Source organism: Petaurus breviceps, unplaced genomic scaffold (assembly GCF_028583685.1).
Source record: "Petaurus breviceps papuanus isolate PSGF00001 unplaced genomic scaffold, PetGlider_PUasm1.0 37, whole genome shotgun sequence".
In the NCBI taxonomy this organism is placed as follows: domain Eukaryota; kingdom Metazoa; phylum Chordata; class Mammalia; order Diprotodontia; family Petauridae; genus Petaurus; species Petaurus breviceps.
The window spans coordinates 16459926-16474388 of NW_027186296.1; the positions used below are offsets into that span (position 1 = coordinate 16459926).

General features: G+C 36.3%; 1 protein-coding gene across 3 annotated transcripts in view; it reads left to right on the forward strand.

Annotated features, from left to right (window-relative positions):
* Window positions 1-215: 215 nt before the first annotated feature.
* SLC12A1 (solute carrier family 12 member 1) overlaps window positions 216-14463 on the forward strand; it is a 138376-nt gene continuing 124128 nt past the window's right edge. For all 3 annotated transcript variants that reach the window (XM_069097987.1, XM_069097985.1, XM_069097986.1), the window contains exons 1-2: window positions 216-291; window positions 1583-2181. In XM_069097987.1, the coding sequence (XP_068954088.1) occupies window positions 1762-2181 (420 nt within the window). In that variant the 5' untranslated portion in view covers window positions 216-291; window positions 1583-1761. The remainder of the gene's footprint in view (window positions 292-1582; window positions 2182-14463) is intronic.

The window sequence follows — 14463 nt, forward strand, 5'->3', positions numbered from 1 at the left end:
TACACAACCCACTTCCTGTTATGAATTAAAGGCATTTTCATTTACTTCTTTTCAGTAGGAATTAATGGTTTACTACTAGTCACTGGTTGACAGTATTTAAGGTCCTTTGGAGCTAATGAGTGGGAGGGGCTTATGATCTTACTCCCAGCCAATCCTTACGTGGTCCTCCCTGAAAAGTAAGACTCTAAACAATAAAAAGCAGTCTAGGATGATGAGTGAAAACAAAGTGTTCTTCTATGCCCCAGGGATGTAGAGGCAGTTTACTCTTCTCTTGAAAACTGGCCCAGTGTGGTAAGTTCACTTCTTTCTTGTACAGTAGTGTACAGTTATGAATTAGCATCAGACCATTGTGTTGCACTTATTCAACTAAGGCTGGGAAGGAAATTCAGAAGCTACCGACCCAGAGTTCCCTCTAGGACAATGTGGAAAAACCCTAGTGTTATATGAAGAACTGCTAAAGGTGGTCAACTTCTTTGCACTACACACTTTTGCTATTATATACTTAGTTATTTCTCTGGGAATTAATTACTTGAGAGTCAAAGTTGAGATTTTAAAATAAATATACATAGAGAAAAGATGATTTTTATCAGTTTGAATATGGTAATCTCATCTTCCTAGAAGTTTCTTTGAAAACCAAAATGTGGGCCATTATAAAATAATGTTCTGAAGAACGAATCTAATGAGATATTGTTCTCATTCTTTGGAACTAAGAAAATTATTATGTACTCCTTTCATCTCCAAGTCAAATCTCTGCCTCATAATGAAGATGGATAATATTCCATTAGAAACATTCTGTAGAGTATGGCTATTATACATAGATATAACATAACCATTTTATTAATTTCTGGTGATTTATTTCCTCCCCAAACACCCATATCTTTAATAAAGGCTCCACACAGCATTTGCAAAACAAATAAACAGAAAAAAGAGCTTTCAAATCTGGTGCAGGATCTGGGGATTTGTAATAACTTGTGACACACTGAGAATGTTTTAAAATCTTAATTTATATTTTTAAAGAATTTTTAAAAGCACAATCAATTGCTAATTGAATGCATTACCAAAACATAACTGGAACAACTTTAATTACTTGGAAACATCCATTTTTAACAATAATCTTCTAAAAAGACAAATCTTTAAGAATATTTTGATTTTAATGTTTTTCTCATTTACTGGTATCATTTTTCTTCCAACTGTACTTTTAGAATAATTATTTTTGAAGTTTCAGTGATTTATTACTATGAAAGTTTTTTTTAAGTACTGTAATGAACTATTAATATACCCAGCTATTTGAGTTAAATGTTTTCTAGCCTCAACCTAATGCTCCCAGCACAAGTCAAACTTCTAATGACTCCAATGGAAATTCTGTCTGCCAAAGCAGGTCTCCAGTTGTTTATTACATGATTTAATTACCCAGGTGATTAGATTCCATGGAAAGGCAGATTTGAATAAAGAGAATGAATTTTAAATCCTGAATCCTAGGGTTCCTGGGATATTGTACTTAGAAAGAAAACTAAATTAACTAAGTTAACCCCTACTCATTTCTGAAACTTGAAAGAAACTTATTTTATGGTTTTGGTGATAGAACTGAGAAGAAAGACATTCTGGAGGCTGTTGAGAAGAGAATGCTTCTAGGAACCAAGCTTCTTCTAGACTGAAAGCCAGGCATTACTTCATTAATCTTTTACTTCGAGAAGGTAAAGGAACAGATTTTTTGACGACCATAAAAGGGGAGTGCTTAGCCAGAGAAATCCATTTCAGAAGATGTCAATGAACAGCTCTTCCAGTGTATTCCTGGATGCGCCCCCTAATCATCCAAATCGTTTTCAAGTTAATGTAATTAATGAGAGCCATGAAAGCAGCACCGCTGCTGATGGCAATCACGACCCTCCACATTATGAAGAAACATCCTTTGTCGATGAAGCCCAGAACAGATTGAGAATCAGCTTTAGGCCTGGGAATCAGGAGCTATATGACAACTTCCTCCAAAATGGAGAAACTACTAAGACAGATGCAAGTTTTCATGTCTATGATTCTCATACCAACACGTACTACCTACAAACCTTTGGCCACAACACTATGGATGCAGTTCCCAAGATTGATTACTACCGTAATACTGGCAGCATTAGTGGTGCCAAAATGAACAGACCTACTTTACACGAGATACATGAACAACTTGCCAAGGTAAGTTTCAGGAGAGGTATGTAAACATTCCCAGCCAATCTTCCATGGCCTTAAAATTGTACTGGCTTCAGTTTCTAGAATGTTTGAATGACCTGGATTTGAATTTTGTCTCTAAGGCTTACTAGTTATCTGGCCTTAGGTAAATCATTGAGCCCCTCTGATCTTCAGCCCTCTCGTTTGTAAAATGAAGAGGATGGACTAGCTAATCTATGATTTTTTTCCAACTTAACTGATTCTACCATCCTATAGTGCTTTTGAAAATGTCTAGGTAAAATGTCCTCTCTGTTTCCTGATATGAACGAGTGCTCAGCACATGCCACGTAAAAAAAAAAAAACTCCAAACTAGAGAATTCATTCATTTGCATTTATAGTGTCATCGAAATTTGGCACTTGAAGACATCTTAGAGATTAACTAGGCCAAACCCATTATTTATGGATGAGAAAACAAGAGGCATTAGGAAGTTTAAGTGACTTGCCCAAGGTCATCCAGATGACCAATGGCAGGTCAAGGACTAGAATCAAAATCTCCTTACCAAGTCTATTTTTCTTTCCTGTACCCAAGGTACAATAGAATAAGAGAACTTTAAAAACTAAAAGGGGTCTTGGAGATCATTTAGCTCAATCTCTTCATTTCATAAATAGGGAAGTGTACTCAGACAATGAAATGCTATACTTCTACCATCACGAACTTATAGCTGGAAGGGATCTTTGAGACCAATCCTTTCTTTCACAGAGAAGTGAACACATCTATAGAATTTAGAATTACATGGTAAACATCCAAGGCAAACTTTGAACTCGGAACTTCTGACAAGTGCAGGGCTCTATCAACAGGAACTAGGGGGCTGCTAGGTGGTGCAGTGAATAGAACACCAGCCCTGGAGTCAAGAGGACCTAAGTTCAAATTTGGCCTCAGACACTTAGCACTTACTACCTGTGTGACCTTGGGCAAGTGACTTTCTCCCGTGCTGATGCCCCAAGGTAACTTATCCTGTTGACATTTAAGGCAAATTAAATTTCAGGATGAGACAACAATACCTTTGTTTCAGGAAACCCAGATCTGAATGGAGCTGACAGAACATGTAGTCTTTCAGCCATTTAGAAACAGCTGAGCTTACTATCTAAGTATCAAGAAAAATTAGTTAAAATAGGAAGCTGATTCTGGTCTAGTGTCTAGGATTTCTGTCAACCCCCAAAGTAAGTTTTCTGGGGTTTCTTCACCCCTGGCCTCTGATTAAAATTGTCCTTAAAGTTTATATGAAGGCACATTTATTAACATGTGCATGGCCACTTTTTGTCACTTGCCCCAGGTATAAAAATTTCTAGCATGTGACTATAGTATTAACTTAAGCAAATTAGCTTCTCCTCTCTCTCTTTCCCTCTCTCTCTCTCTCTCTCTCTCTCTCTCTCTTTCTACTTCTTTCTCACTTTCCCCTTTCTTTTCTTTCTTTCTCTGTGTCTCTGTTCTGTCTCTCCCTCCCTCTTCTACACACATTTATGCACACACATGCATATATAGTTATATATACTTTTATCTACAAAACAAACACTGTAAAACATATTTTTCATGTTGCTATATAGTTTTATATGCATATGTATACATACACAAATATATAGACACACATACATAGACATATACATACATACATATGTGTGTATAGTTTTATATGTTTTACAGTGTTTTTTGCAACTAGTATTGTTCCCCTTAAGGATTTAATCCGTATGAATACTTTGGTTAGATTTAAGGAGAAAAGGAAGATTTGACATTTTATTGTTATTCTCTTTAAAGTACTGCCTGAGGTTTCTGAGTGCACATAAAGACTTAAATGTAGTCCAATGAAATTTCAACACAGAAGCAGCAGATGTGGCTCAGCATTCTATTATTTTCCCCAATACAGTTAATATTCCCAAATCTATTAGAATTCTAAGGCAGAGCTTTTTCTAATCCAGTAATAAATTATCTACAGGTCAAATAAATTTCTTCTTCTGTTGTAATTATATCTTGTATTCAAACATCCTGGTGAACTTTTAAACTTTCTGCAGTTCTAGAATAGATCTATGATCTAGATTTGAATGAATGGCATTATTTATCAAAATGTTCATTTGATAAAGTCTTATTTTAGCATGTCTTCTTCCATTTAGATACTTTACTCCCTGGCTGATACCCAGAGCCCTCATGCTATCCTGAATCTCCTAATTTCAATTTTCACTAGAAATTAATTTCCTGAGTAAGCTTGTTTTGATCCAGATCTTTCTTAATGAGAGCCCACCAGTCCTAACCAGCCCCTTAGATACCTGATAGGTGACTGAATAGCTTGTTGTTTTTTTTTTAACTAATCATGGGTTCATGCATTATCACTTCAAATAATAATTAGATTTTAAACAAAACCTTCAATTTCATAACCCAAAGAAATTAGGGAAATTCAGGCACAGGGCAGTAGGGAAGAGGTTTTTTTTTTTTTTAAAAGGAGTGTTTTAAAGAGCATTTCAAATTTATCGTGTAGCTAGCTGCTACCTGTGGTGGTGGTAACCTCTACTTCCAGAAAGGCAAGAGAGGAGTCAAGATAGGAAGTAAGGCAGAAAGAGCCGTGAAAGGCATTGTGGAGAAATTTGTACTCACTCAGAAGTAGAGTAAGACTGCCATCCTCTTTTAAAAAAGAACCTGGAACTATATCCCACTTTACTGAATCCCACCTTAAGGTCTGCTTCGCCCCCCCCCCCATGCCTGCCCCATGGCCTTTTAAATCCTCCTCTGTCACTGAAATTGTCGTCAAAATGTCCCATTCATTTTGACCAAAAAAGAAAATCAATAAAGTTGCAATGCTCTAAAAATGAAAATGGCCAAGAAAAAAACTTACATTGTTGATCATTGTGCTGTCCCAGAAACTGCACATGGCAGTGGCAGGTTTGTAGGGAGCATAACTATTGTTAAATAAATCCTCCCCCCCCCAAAAAAAAAATAAAATTCAAAGTGAACGAACCATTGTTTAGATTTCCATCTGAATGACAGAGAAGAAGAGGGAAGCATCTGTGTCTGACAGATCTGGGGCCCACATTGTTATTTCCTTTTAATACATTTACAATTTTAAAAAAAATGAGTGGCACTAAGTATTTAGCTTTGACTTATAGTGAATGACTGAATTTTCTTCCTGAATAAAGGAATAGCAAATGTAAATGATTGGAAACTGGACTGGAGCACAGTGTTCCGAATGTTAATGCTACATTTGATAAGATTCTCCAGGTAAGGAGCTGTTGATAGAAAATTAGTTCTCAGTCATCTTGATAGCTCCCCATGATTAGATCTATAACTATCCATTTACATAACCACACTGGAAGGGATGGAATCCAAATGAAGGACAGTGTTTAGAGTGGCCTCAGTTGCCATCGCTCCCACTTTAGGTATTGCTGAGACACCTATGTCTCTATCATGCATTTCATTCTGCTTGTGAAATCACTGCGTACCAACAGTCCTTAATTCATTTTTCTATTCAATCTTTGGTTGGAAGAATTAGTTTTTTTTTCTTCTTTTTTTGTCAGAGGTGAAGACAAGTAAGATAATACTAGCACAAATTTTACCCTAGAAGGATACTTAAAGACTTTCTGATTCAACCTGTTTGTTTTACAGATGAGGAAACAGAGGTCCCAAGACATTAAGTTACCTTTCTTCTCCCTAGGCGAGAGAAACAAAGCTTCTTTGAAAAATGTTTTACTGATACTCTTCTATTTTTCTTGTATTACTATTATTTCCTACTGAATTACCCTCTTCCTTCCCATGTGATAAATGAGTACATAGGGAAACAAAACAAAATTAACACTGGCCACGTCTGAAAAAATACATGTCTCATATTGTATTTTCAGTTCACATTTCTTTTAAGGGATGAGAGGCATGGTCAAGTGATTTTCCTAAGGTTGCATGAGAAATAAGTAGTAGGATTTGAATTCAAGACCTTTGATTCCATATGTGACTCTCTACTAAACTAAGCTACCTAAAGCTAGCTACGTATCTTCTTCCTTCACAGATTTTGGCACTTAAATTATGAAGTCACTTGCTAGATACTCTCCGTAAAATAAATATAATAATTTGTTGAAATTACAAAGGTTTTATATACAAATGATAATTCATAGGCAAAGGCTTTGAAAGTAGAAAGACATAAGAATGACAGGAGCTACATGAGACTTTCCTCTCAGTTATGGTTATTATCATTAGTCTAGAGACAGAGCATGGAATTGTGACTTCATTATATGGGGACCTCCCACACGAGAAAATTCACCCTACTGATACAATTTGGCACCTTCTATCCTTTTTCAGTTGCGTCTGACACTTTGTGACTCCATTTCGGGTTTCCTTGGCAAATATACTGGAGTGATTTGCCATTTCCTTCTCCAACTCATTTTATGGAGGGGGAAACTGAGGCAAACGGGGTTAAGTGACTTGCACAGAATCATATGGCTAGTAAGCCTCTGAAGCTGTATGTGAACTCCAGAAGATGAATCTGCCTGATTCCAGGCCCAGTACTGTATCCACTGTTGCACCTAGCTGCTCATTGCCTGGATCACTGAAAAGTTAAATAAACGACTTGTCCAAGATCACGTCTGTTATATGTAAAAGGTAGGACTTGAACCAAGGTCTGTCTTGACTTGCCAATTAGCACTCTATGTAGCACACCATGTTGCCTCTCATCATCAGAATCCTCTGCTAAATTCACAACTCATTTCACAATAGTGCCCTTTACCACCTAAATGACAGAGAGGACTTAGTCAACTGTAATTTTGGAAAAAGTGATCATTATAACTGCTATATCTGGAAATTTTTACAAGATTAGGACATAAATTAGATTATTCTAAGTGTCTCAGTTACTAAAACCTCACTCCAATACCACAGGGTAGTGTAGAGATGACCTTTGATTCTTGAAGGATAGGCCAGTGAACAGTCAACTGGGAAAGTTCTTGTTAGCGGCATGGTGTTTCCCAGGCATGACCTAACTTACTTTATAAGATGCTCATCACTAGGTTGTCTCAGGGTGATAGAATTTTTTTACTTTCATATGGTAACTCTCAAAGACTAAATGATAGAGAAGTTAGCTCTCCACTAGCTAGGGGAGTCCTTATACCAACAAAAATCACAAATCCTTGAAGTGCAGATGAAATTTTAAGTCTCTAGCTTCAATGATCTCCTGTGGCTAAGTGGCTAGTCTGTGGTCCTAGGATTTTAATTTCATTAAAATTATCTTTTCTTTCAAAGTAGTGATGCATGCCCATGCATAGAAAGAAATGAGAGTTCTGAAACCTCCCGTGGGTAAAAGCAAAAATCAAGCAATTCAGATTCTAATTGTCCATATAGGGGCTTAAACTGGAGGGACTGTCCTCAGTGAGCCTTTTCTCTACCTGTCTTTTGAATCACTAATGAAAATAGAACTTCTAATACCTACCTGCTAAATTTTCTTCTCAGTGTTCATTCATTCATTCAGCAAATATTCTCTCTGGGCATACATACATACATACATACATACATACATACATTCCATATAAGGCACTAAGTTATGCTACCAGTGATAATGGTCTTCTTTTGTTCTTGTTCAGTCATTTTCACTTGTGTCTGACTCTTCATACTCCATTTGGGGTTTTCTTGGTAAAGATTTGCCATTCCTTTTCCAGCTCATTTCACAGATGAAAAAACTGAGGCAAACAGGGTTAAGAAACTTGGGGTCACATAGCAAATACATATCTGAGGCTGGATTTGAACTCAGGAAAAGGAGTCTTACTGACTCCAGGCCTGGCATTCTAGCCACTTACCCACCTAACTACCCTAAAGGTCATCTATTAAAACACAATTCCCTACTGCTAGGGTTCATCATGAAACATTAGCCATAAAATGATCACCATTTCAGTTACCCTTTCAAGTAAAATTATAATAAAAAGAAGCATTTGTTATAGTAATTTCCTGAATACAGCTTATACTTTTTATATAGTATAGAATTTTAGCAGGAGGTAACAAGGTATAATATAATATATGTGTTCAACAACAGCCAACTGGGACCTGAATCTGATTAAAGTAAAATTGGGAAATATTCAACAAAATAAAATATAATAAAATAATACAATAAATAAAAATACAATAGGACATAGATGATGTTAATATGTGGTTTTCTAAGTCAATGTGCTGCCACAGGGATCCTTACATAACATTTAGTGGCTCCATTTCTAAGTTTGACACCATTGGTTGTAGTGTATAGAGGGATAGATGTGAAGCCAAGAAGACCTGAGCTAGAAGTCTTCCTCAGATTCACTTTAGATGTAGGATAATGAACAAGATGCTTACTCATTCTCAACTTCAGCTTTCTCATCTATAAAATGGGGATAATAATAGTACCTACTTCCTGAAGTTTTTGTGAGACTCAAATGAAATAGTATATATGAAGTGCTTTGTAAATACTAAAGTATATACAAATGTTAGCTATTATTATTTTCATCCCAGTTCCATAAGTGTAGGGAGCTCTCTTGAGGACACTTTTTTTTTAATGTTTGCAGAGTAACAACTATGCTGTAATAGATATTTCTAGGGGTTTCTCTGAGACCACTGAGGGGTTAAATGACTTGTTCTGAGTCATATAACCAGGATGAATCAGAGATGGGACCTGAACCTTCTTGATCCTGAAAATAGGTTTTCACTACATCACGTTGTCTCTTACACTAAAGCAACATACCGCATTATAAAATGTAAATCATATCCAGAAAAGCAAAATGTCATTCTAGTGAACATTTTGAAAAAAAAATTGAATGTGAGTACTTCAAAAGTTATGAAACATATTCAAATTAAAGCATTAATATTAGTAAGGTAGTCAACAGGAAACAAAATGATATAAAAGGGTGGTTTCGTGGATTGGTTATATCTTTAAGTTCTTAGTTGTAACAGAATGAAAATTATTTTCCACTAATGTGGATTTCCAGTGATTTCTAAGCAGTACAATTATATATACTGGGGAGCCCAGATGCCAGGTTAGGGGATTCAATCATATCTAACTAAATAGGAGACCCCACTTCCTTTCTCATCCTTTGGCCTATACAAGATTGTCATCCATCCTGTTAAATTCATTGTCGGTCTCAATCACTGCCATCAATCGGCATTTATTAAGCACTTACTGTCATATGGCATAAAGTGAGTTTAGTTTATGTAATCTGCCCTGTACTATTTTACAATCTAAGACATGTAAGATTGATCTGGACATATAAGAAGTATACAGACAGGCTGACAAACACTGAACACATAACTCAGGGCCTTTACATTTTTAAATTTGGTAGGAGCAAAGGGTTACATACTCTTATTTTGGTAAATATACTTTCCTCAAGTGCCCTAGAGTTCAAATCTAGAAACATTTTACTTGGATTGGGGATGGCTGGAAAAAAAGGCATAATCTGGAATCCAATAAAACATGAATTTATGTCAATATTATAAATGCCCCCCAAAGCCAGGGAAGACTAGAAAGCACAACTAAATTACATGATATAGCCAAAATTTGAATTTAAGCGAGATCCACTTACAAAGAGCTGTACTAGTGCCAGTTAGAGCTTCCGAGTAATTTTCCAAGGTAGGCCCTTAAGGAACTCGTTGCAGTAATAGAGCCTTTAGAAAGAGAGGAATGTAATATGGACCTCCTATTAGTCATCGGTCACTGCACAGCAAAGTGGAAAGAGCAGGGAGTTTCCACAAAGATTCATTAGAGCATCATCAAATGTTAGACTTGGAGGAGACCCTAGGACTCATTAAGTTTAACCTTATTCTCATTTTACAAACGAGGACTCTAAGGCTCAGAGGGATTAAGCTCCCATGGTCACATTGGTAATTAGTGGAAGAGCTGGCTCTAGAAGCATTATACTCTTAAATCAATTCTTATCACTCTGAACAACACAATGTTAACTTCAAGTCTAGAGGACTGAAGATGAAGCATGCTGCCTCCTCCTACTGCGAAGCGATGGTTTAAAATACAGAAAGAGACGTATGTTTTTGGGCATGGCTAATGTGGGATTTGTCTGCATATTTGCTTCAAGAGTTTTTCTTTCCTTTTTTATCCTTCAATTCAATAAACATTTATTAAGTACCAACTAGAGGAAAAGATAATAAATGCTTGTAAAAATAAATAAAAAGAAAAAAAAAGAAAAAAGTAGACCCTGATAAAAAATAATAAATTCTGATCAATTCAGTTCAATACAAATTCACTACGCGTCTATTGAGCTCAAGGCAATGCAAAAGGCCTTTCTAACTTTAAAACAGAGTGAAACATCTTCCTCAATCCTTTTTATTCTTCCCTATTGTACTTTACAAATATTTTAATTATTCCAAAGTCATTCTGAACATAGAAATTTGGTAATTAAACTATAGTGACAGAATTGGATATCAGCAAAATCAAACAATTTTCTTATAAATCAGTCAACAAGCATTTATTAATCATTTATTATATATTGAACATTGCATCAAGCTCTGGGAACACCAATACAAATGATACAAGACCTACACTGAGATTACATTCAAATGGTGGAGACAAGTGCATATAGATATAGATATATTTTATATATGTCTGTGTGTACATAAAGTTAATAAATATGTATATACAAGGTAATTAAATACAAAGTGGTGTAGAAGGGAAGGTACTAGCAGTTGGGAGGCTCAGGAAATGTTCTTTGCAGAAGATGGTGCTAAAGCTACATCTTAAAGGAAAAGAGTCTTCAAGAAAGGTAAAAAGGGAAATCATTCTAGGAATACAGAAAGGCCAGAACAAAGACCCAGAAACTGGAGATGGAGTATCATTTGTAAGTGACAAAGAAAAGACCATTTGGCTAGATCACAGAATGCTGGAGGGGGAGTGATATCCACTGATGATGGAAAGATAGGTCTGGGTCAAGATGTTAAGGACTTAAAAAACTAAACAGAGGAGTTTACATTTTATCTAAAGGCAAATGGAAGCCACTGGAGTTGAATAGGGTAGTCACATGGTCACATCTACCCTTAAGGAAATTACTCTGACATCTGTGTGTAAGACAGATTGCAGTAGTGAGAGACTTTCATTCAATCACTGTCTTTTATTAGATCAAGGAAATCTGTTTAATTTTTCTGCCTCAGTATCCCCATTTCTAGGTTTTAAATCATACTCTCCCTTTCTCTCAGGGGTGTTATAAAATTTTCACAGAAGTGATTGTCAAATCTCAAAACTTTTTTTCTTTTTGGACTCAACCTATGATTTAAGACAAAAATTATATTTGATAAATGGAAAATATCATCTTTTGGAACTTAGATATTTATCTTTGCCCTAATGATACCTAGCAAGATAGAAAGTTATTTCCTTTAGATCTAGCAATCACAGCATGCACTAAATAAAATCAAATAATTATTTTACCTGTCTTCTTTTATTGATTCTTCATTATGATTACCCTTCTTGGGAAAATCATTATGGACTGTGTGAAGTACTCACTTAACTATTCAGAAAAGGTATAGAAAACCTTTTATCCCATACAATTTGGATTCTTACCTCCTGAGTGTCTTTAATGCATGGGTAAAACTCTTGGTAAATAAATAATAGTTCCCTAAAGCTAAACAATTTAAAATGCATTTATGGAAGGTTCTGAGCCATCATTTATGGTAATAGAGTGTGAACAAACAAATTAATTCAAAGTACTAGGAAATAACTGGTTTGAAGTGGTAGTGACAAAACTTTTTGAGGTTTTGTCTTTGAGACCTGAGTCATCTAAAAACCTACTCTGGCCCAGAATCTTGAGGTCTACTGAACATCTTCCTGGCTATGGCTCCCTTTATCCTATTTTAAAGGAAAATGGCCACAGTTCCTCTTTTGATTCTCAAGAGAATTGAGAGAAACTTGGTGTTGCTTTGCTCTCTGAGAAATATAGGCAAAGAATGACAAAAATTACAAAAGAACAAGCCTCTAGTTTTTATTACTCGGACACAGAAGCAGTGTAGTCAGATAATAAAACCAATTCCATGACCAGCCTTCCCTCCATTAAAACAATGATGCCCCTTTTGTTACTTCACTGCTTTAGGCCTTCCAGAGGGTTTTTTTTTAATATACAGAATCTCTTTCAATTCTCTCAACAACCCTGACAGGCTGTTAGGATAGTATCGTTTCCCCATTTAACAGATGAGAAAATTAGAGCCTAGAAAGGTTAAGTGTCTTGAGAAAGACCTACATTGAGTTAGTATCAAAGTCAAAACTATAACACAAGTCTCCTAACTCCTAGTCCAGAGAGCTTTTCACTGAACCAAAAGAATGAGAAAATTCAAAATATTCCACATTGTAAAGTTTGCTGATATACTGGAGTACTGAGTAAAAGATATGTGCTAACGAAATTACAGTTCTGTTTTTTTTCAACTGAGAAATTAGTTGAGTTGAACACATTCATCCAATGGAGAAATGCCCCAATGCTTACTCTATTGGGAATAATTGAGAAAGCTATTTTATTAAGCTTTTTATTGTTCATATTTACAATATGCCATTTGCATGATATACTAGTAATAAGTTGAAGAATTTGTTAACTATGACTAGGAAGAGTATTCACTGAGACAAAATGCTCATTTTTAGGGAAATTTTATTTAAGTTATATATTCCTTTAACTTACTTGAATTTACTGTGGAGGGGAAGACATAGTTCACAATTGTTGGGATTCTTATTTATCAATATCTTAGTACTAATCATCAGCTGAGTTCTCTTCAGGGCAGATCACTTTCTTAGACTGAATCTCCAAGTACAGATTTTCAATCTTGGAAATGTGAGTTCTGTTCATAATTCTGCCATATATAGATAAGTGACTTAAGCTCTGAGCCCCCATATCTATCCAGGGGCAGAAAATGGCCTCTGCATGAATGAACACAGCTGGTGAATACCTGGTAGGTTCTTGATCAGTGGAAGTATAAAAAACATAACACTCCTTTCCTTCTCCAAATAAGTTAAAAGAATAGCAAAGCCAGTTAAAATTCCTACAAATCAACACTTTAACACCATGGGGATCTTTCACAGTTACTACAAATTCCTCAATTTCTTCCATTTGTGGAATTCAAAGTTAAATCTGCAACCTGCAAGTTCCAATTATAGGATCATAGATATAGAGATTTTACAGGTGAGGAAACAACCCCCCAAAGGATCTAATCCCTGGAATCTGCTAAGACCCATCTAAAAGAAAATCAGAACTTTCAGTGGCTCATAAATGATTCCAAACAATATTTATGCTTTAAATTACAAACTAAAGATGGACACAGCCAGGCAGCCCATCAGGCATGGTCTTGTTTTTCAAGTCTTGGTATCTACATATCTGAAACCTGAAGTCTGAGATATAAATCTTGGAGTCAGGAAGACCTGAGTTCAAATCTAGGCTCAAATACTTATTAGCTGTGTCATCCCAGACATATCATTTAAACTCTTTTTGTCTCAGTTTCCTCTACTGTAAAAGAAGGATAATAGGGGCAGCTAGGTGGTGCAGTGAGTAAAAGCACCAGCCCCAGAGTCAGGAGGACCCGAGTTTGGTTCCGGCCTCAGATACTTAACACCCACACAAAAAAACTAGCCGTGTAACCCTCCAAAAGGCCAAAAAAAAAAAAAAAAGGATAATAACAGCACCTTTCAGGGTAATCTTGAGTATCAAATGAGATGATATTTGTAAACACACACACATACACACACACACAACCCCTTAGCACAGTACCTGACACATAGTAGGCACTGTGACCCCATGAAACCAGACAGGCAATTTGGCAAGATGGATAAAGGGATGCTCTCAGAGTCAAGAAGACCTGAGCTCAAGTTCTGCTTTTGACATACTGGCTATGTGACCTTAAGCCCTAGGCAGCCCTTCAGTGCCCTAGGCAACTCTCTAAGACACCAAGTTACACAAGAAGTGATTATCTGTACAGAAGTGCGAGTTTCCACACAGCTTCAGAATCATACTACCTCCCAAAATTATGGGTACAACTTTTTTTTTGAAGGGAAGAAGGCAAGGCAATTGGGGTTAAGTGACTTGCCCAAGGTCCCATGGCTAGTAAGTGTTAAGTGTCTGAGGCTGGATTTGAACTCAGGTACTCCTGACTCCAGGGCTGGTACTCTACTCACTGTGCCACCTAGCCACCCCAACAAGACAACTTTCAATAATCTGTGCTAGTAGGGAACAGAAAGAGTATGCACAAGGGAGATCCCAGGTAATCAATAAACTCAATTTCTTCCTTCCTTCCTTCTTTCCTTCCTTCCTTCTTTCCTTCCTTCCTTCCTTCCTTCCTTCCTTCCTTCCTTC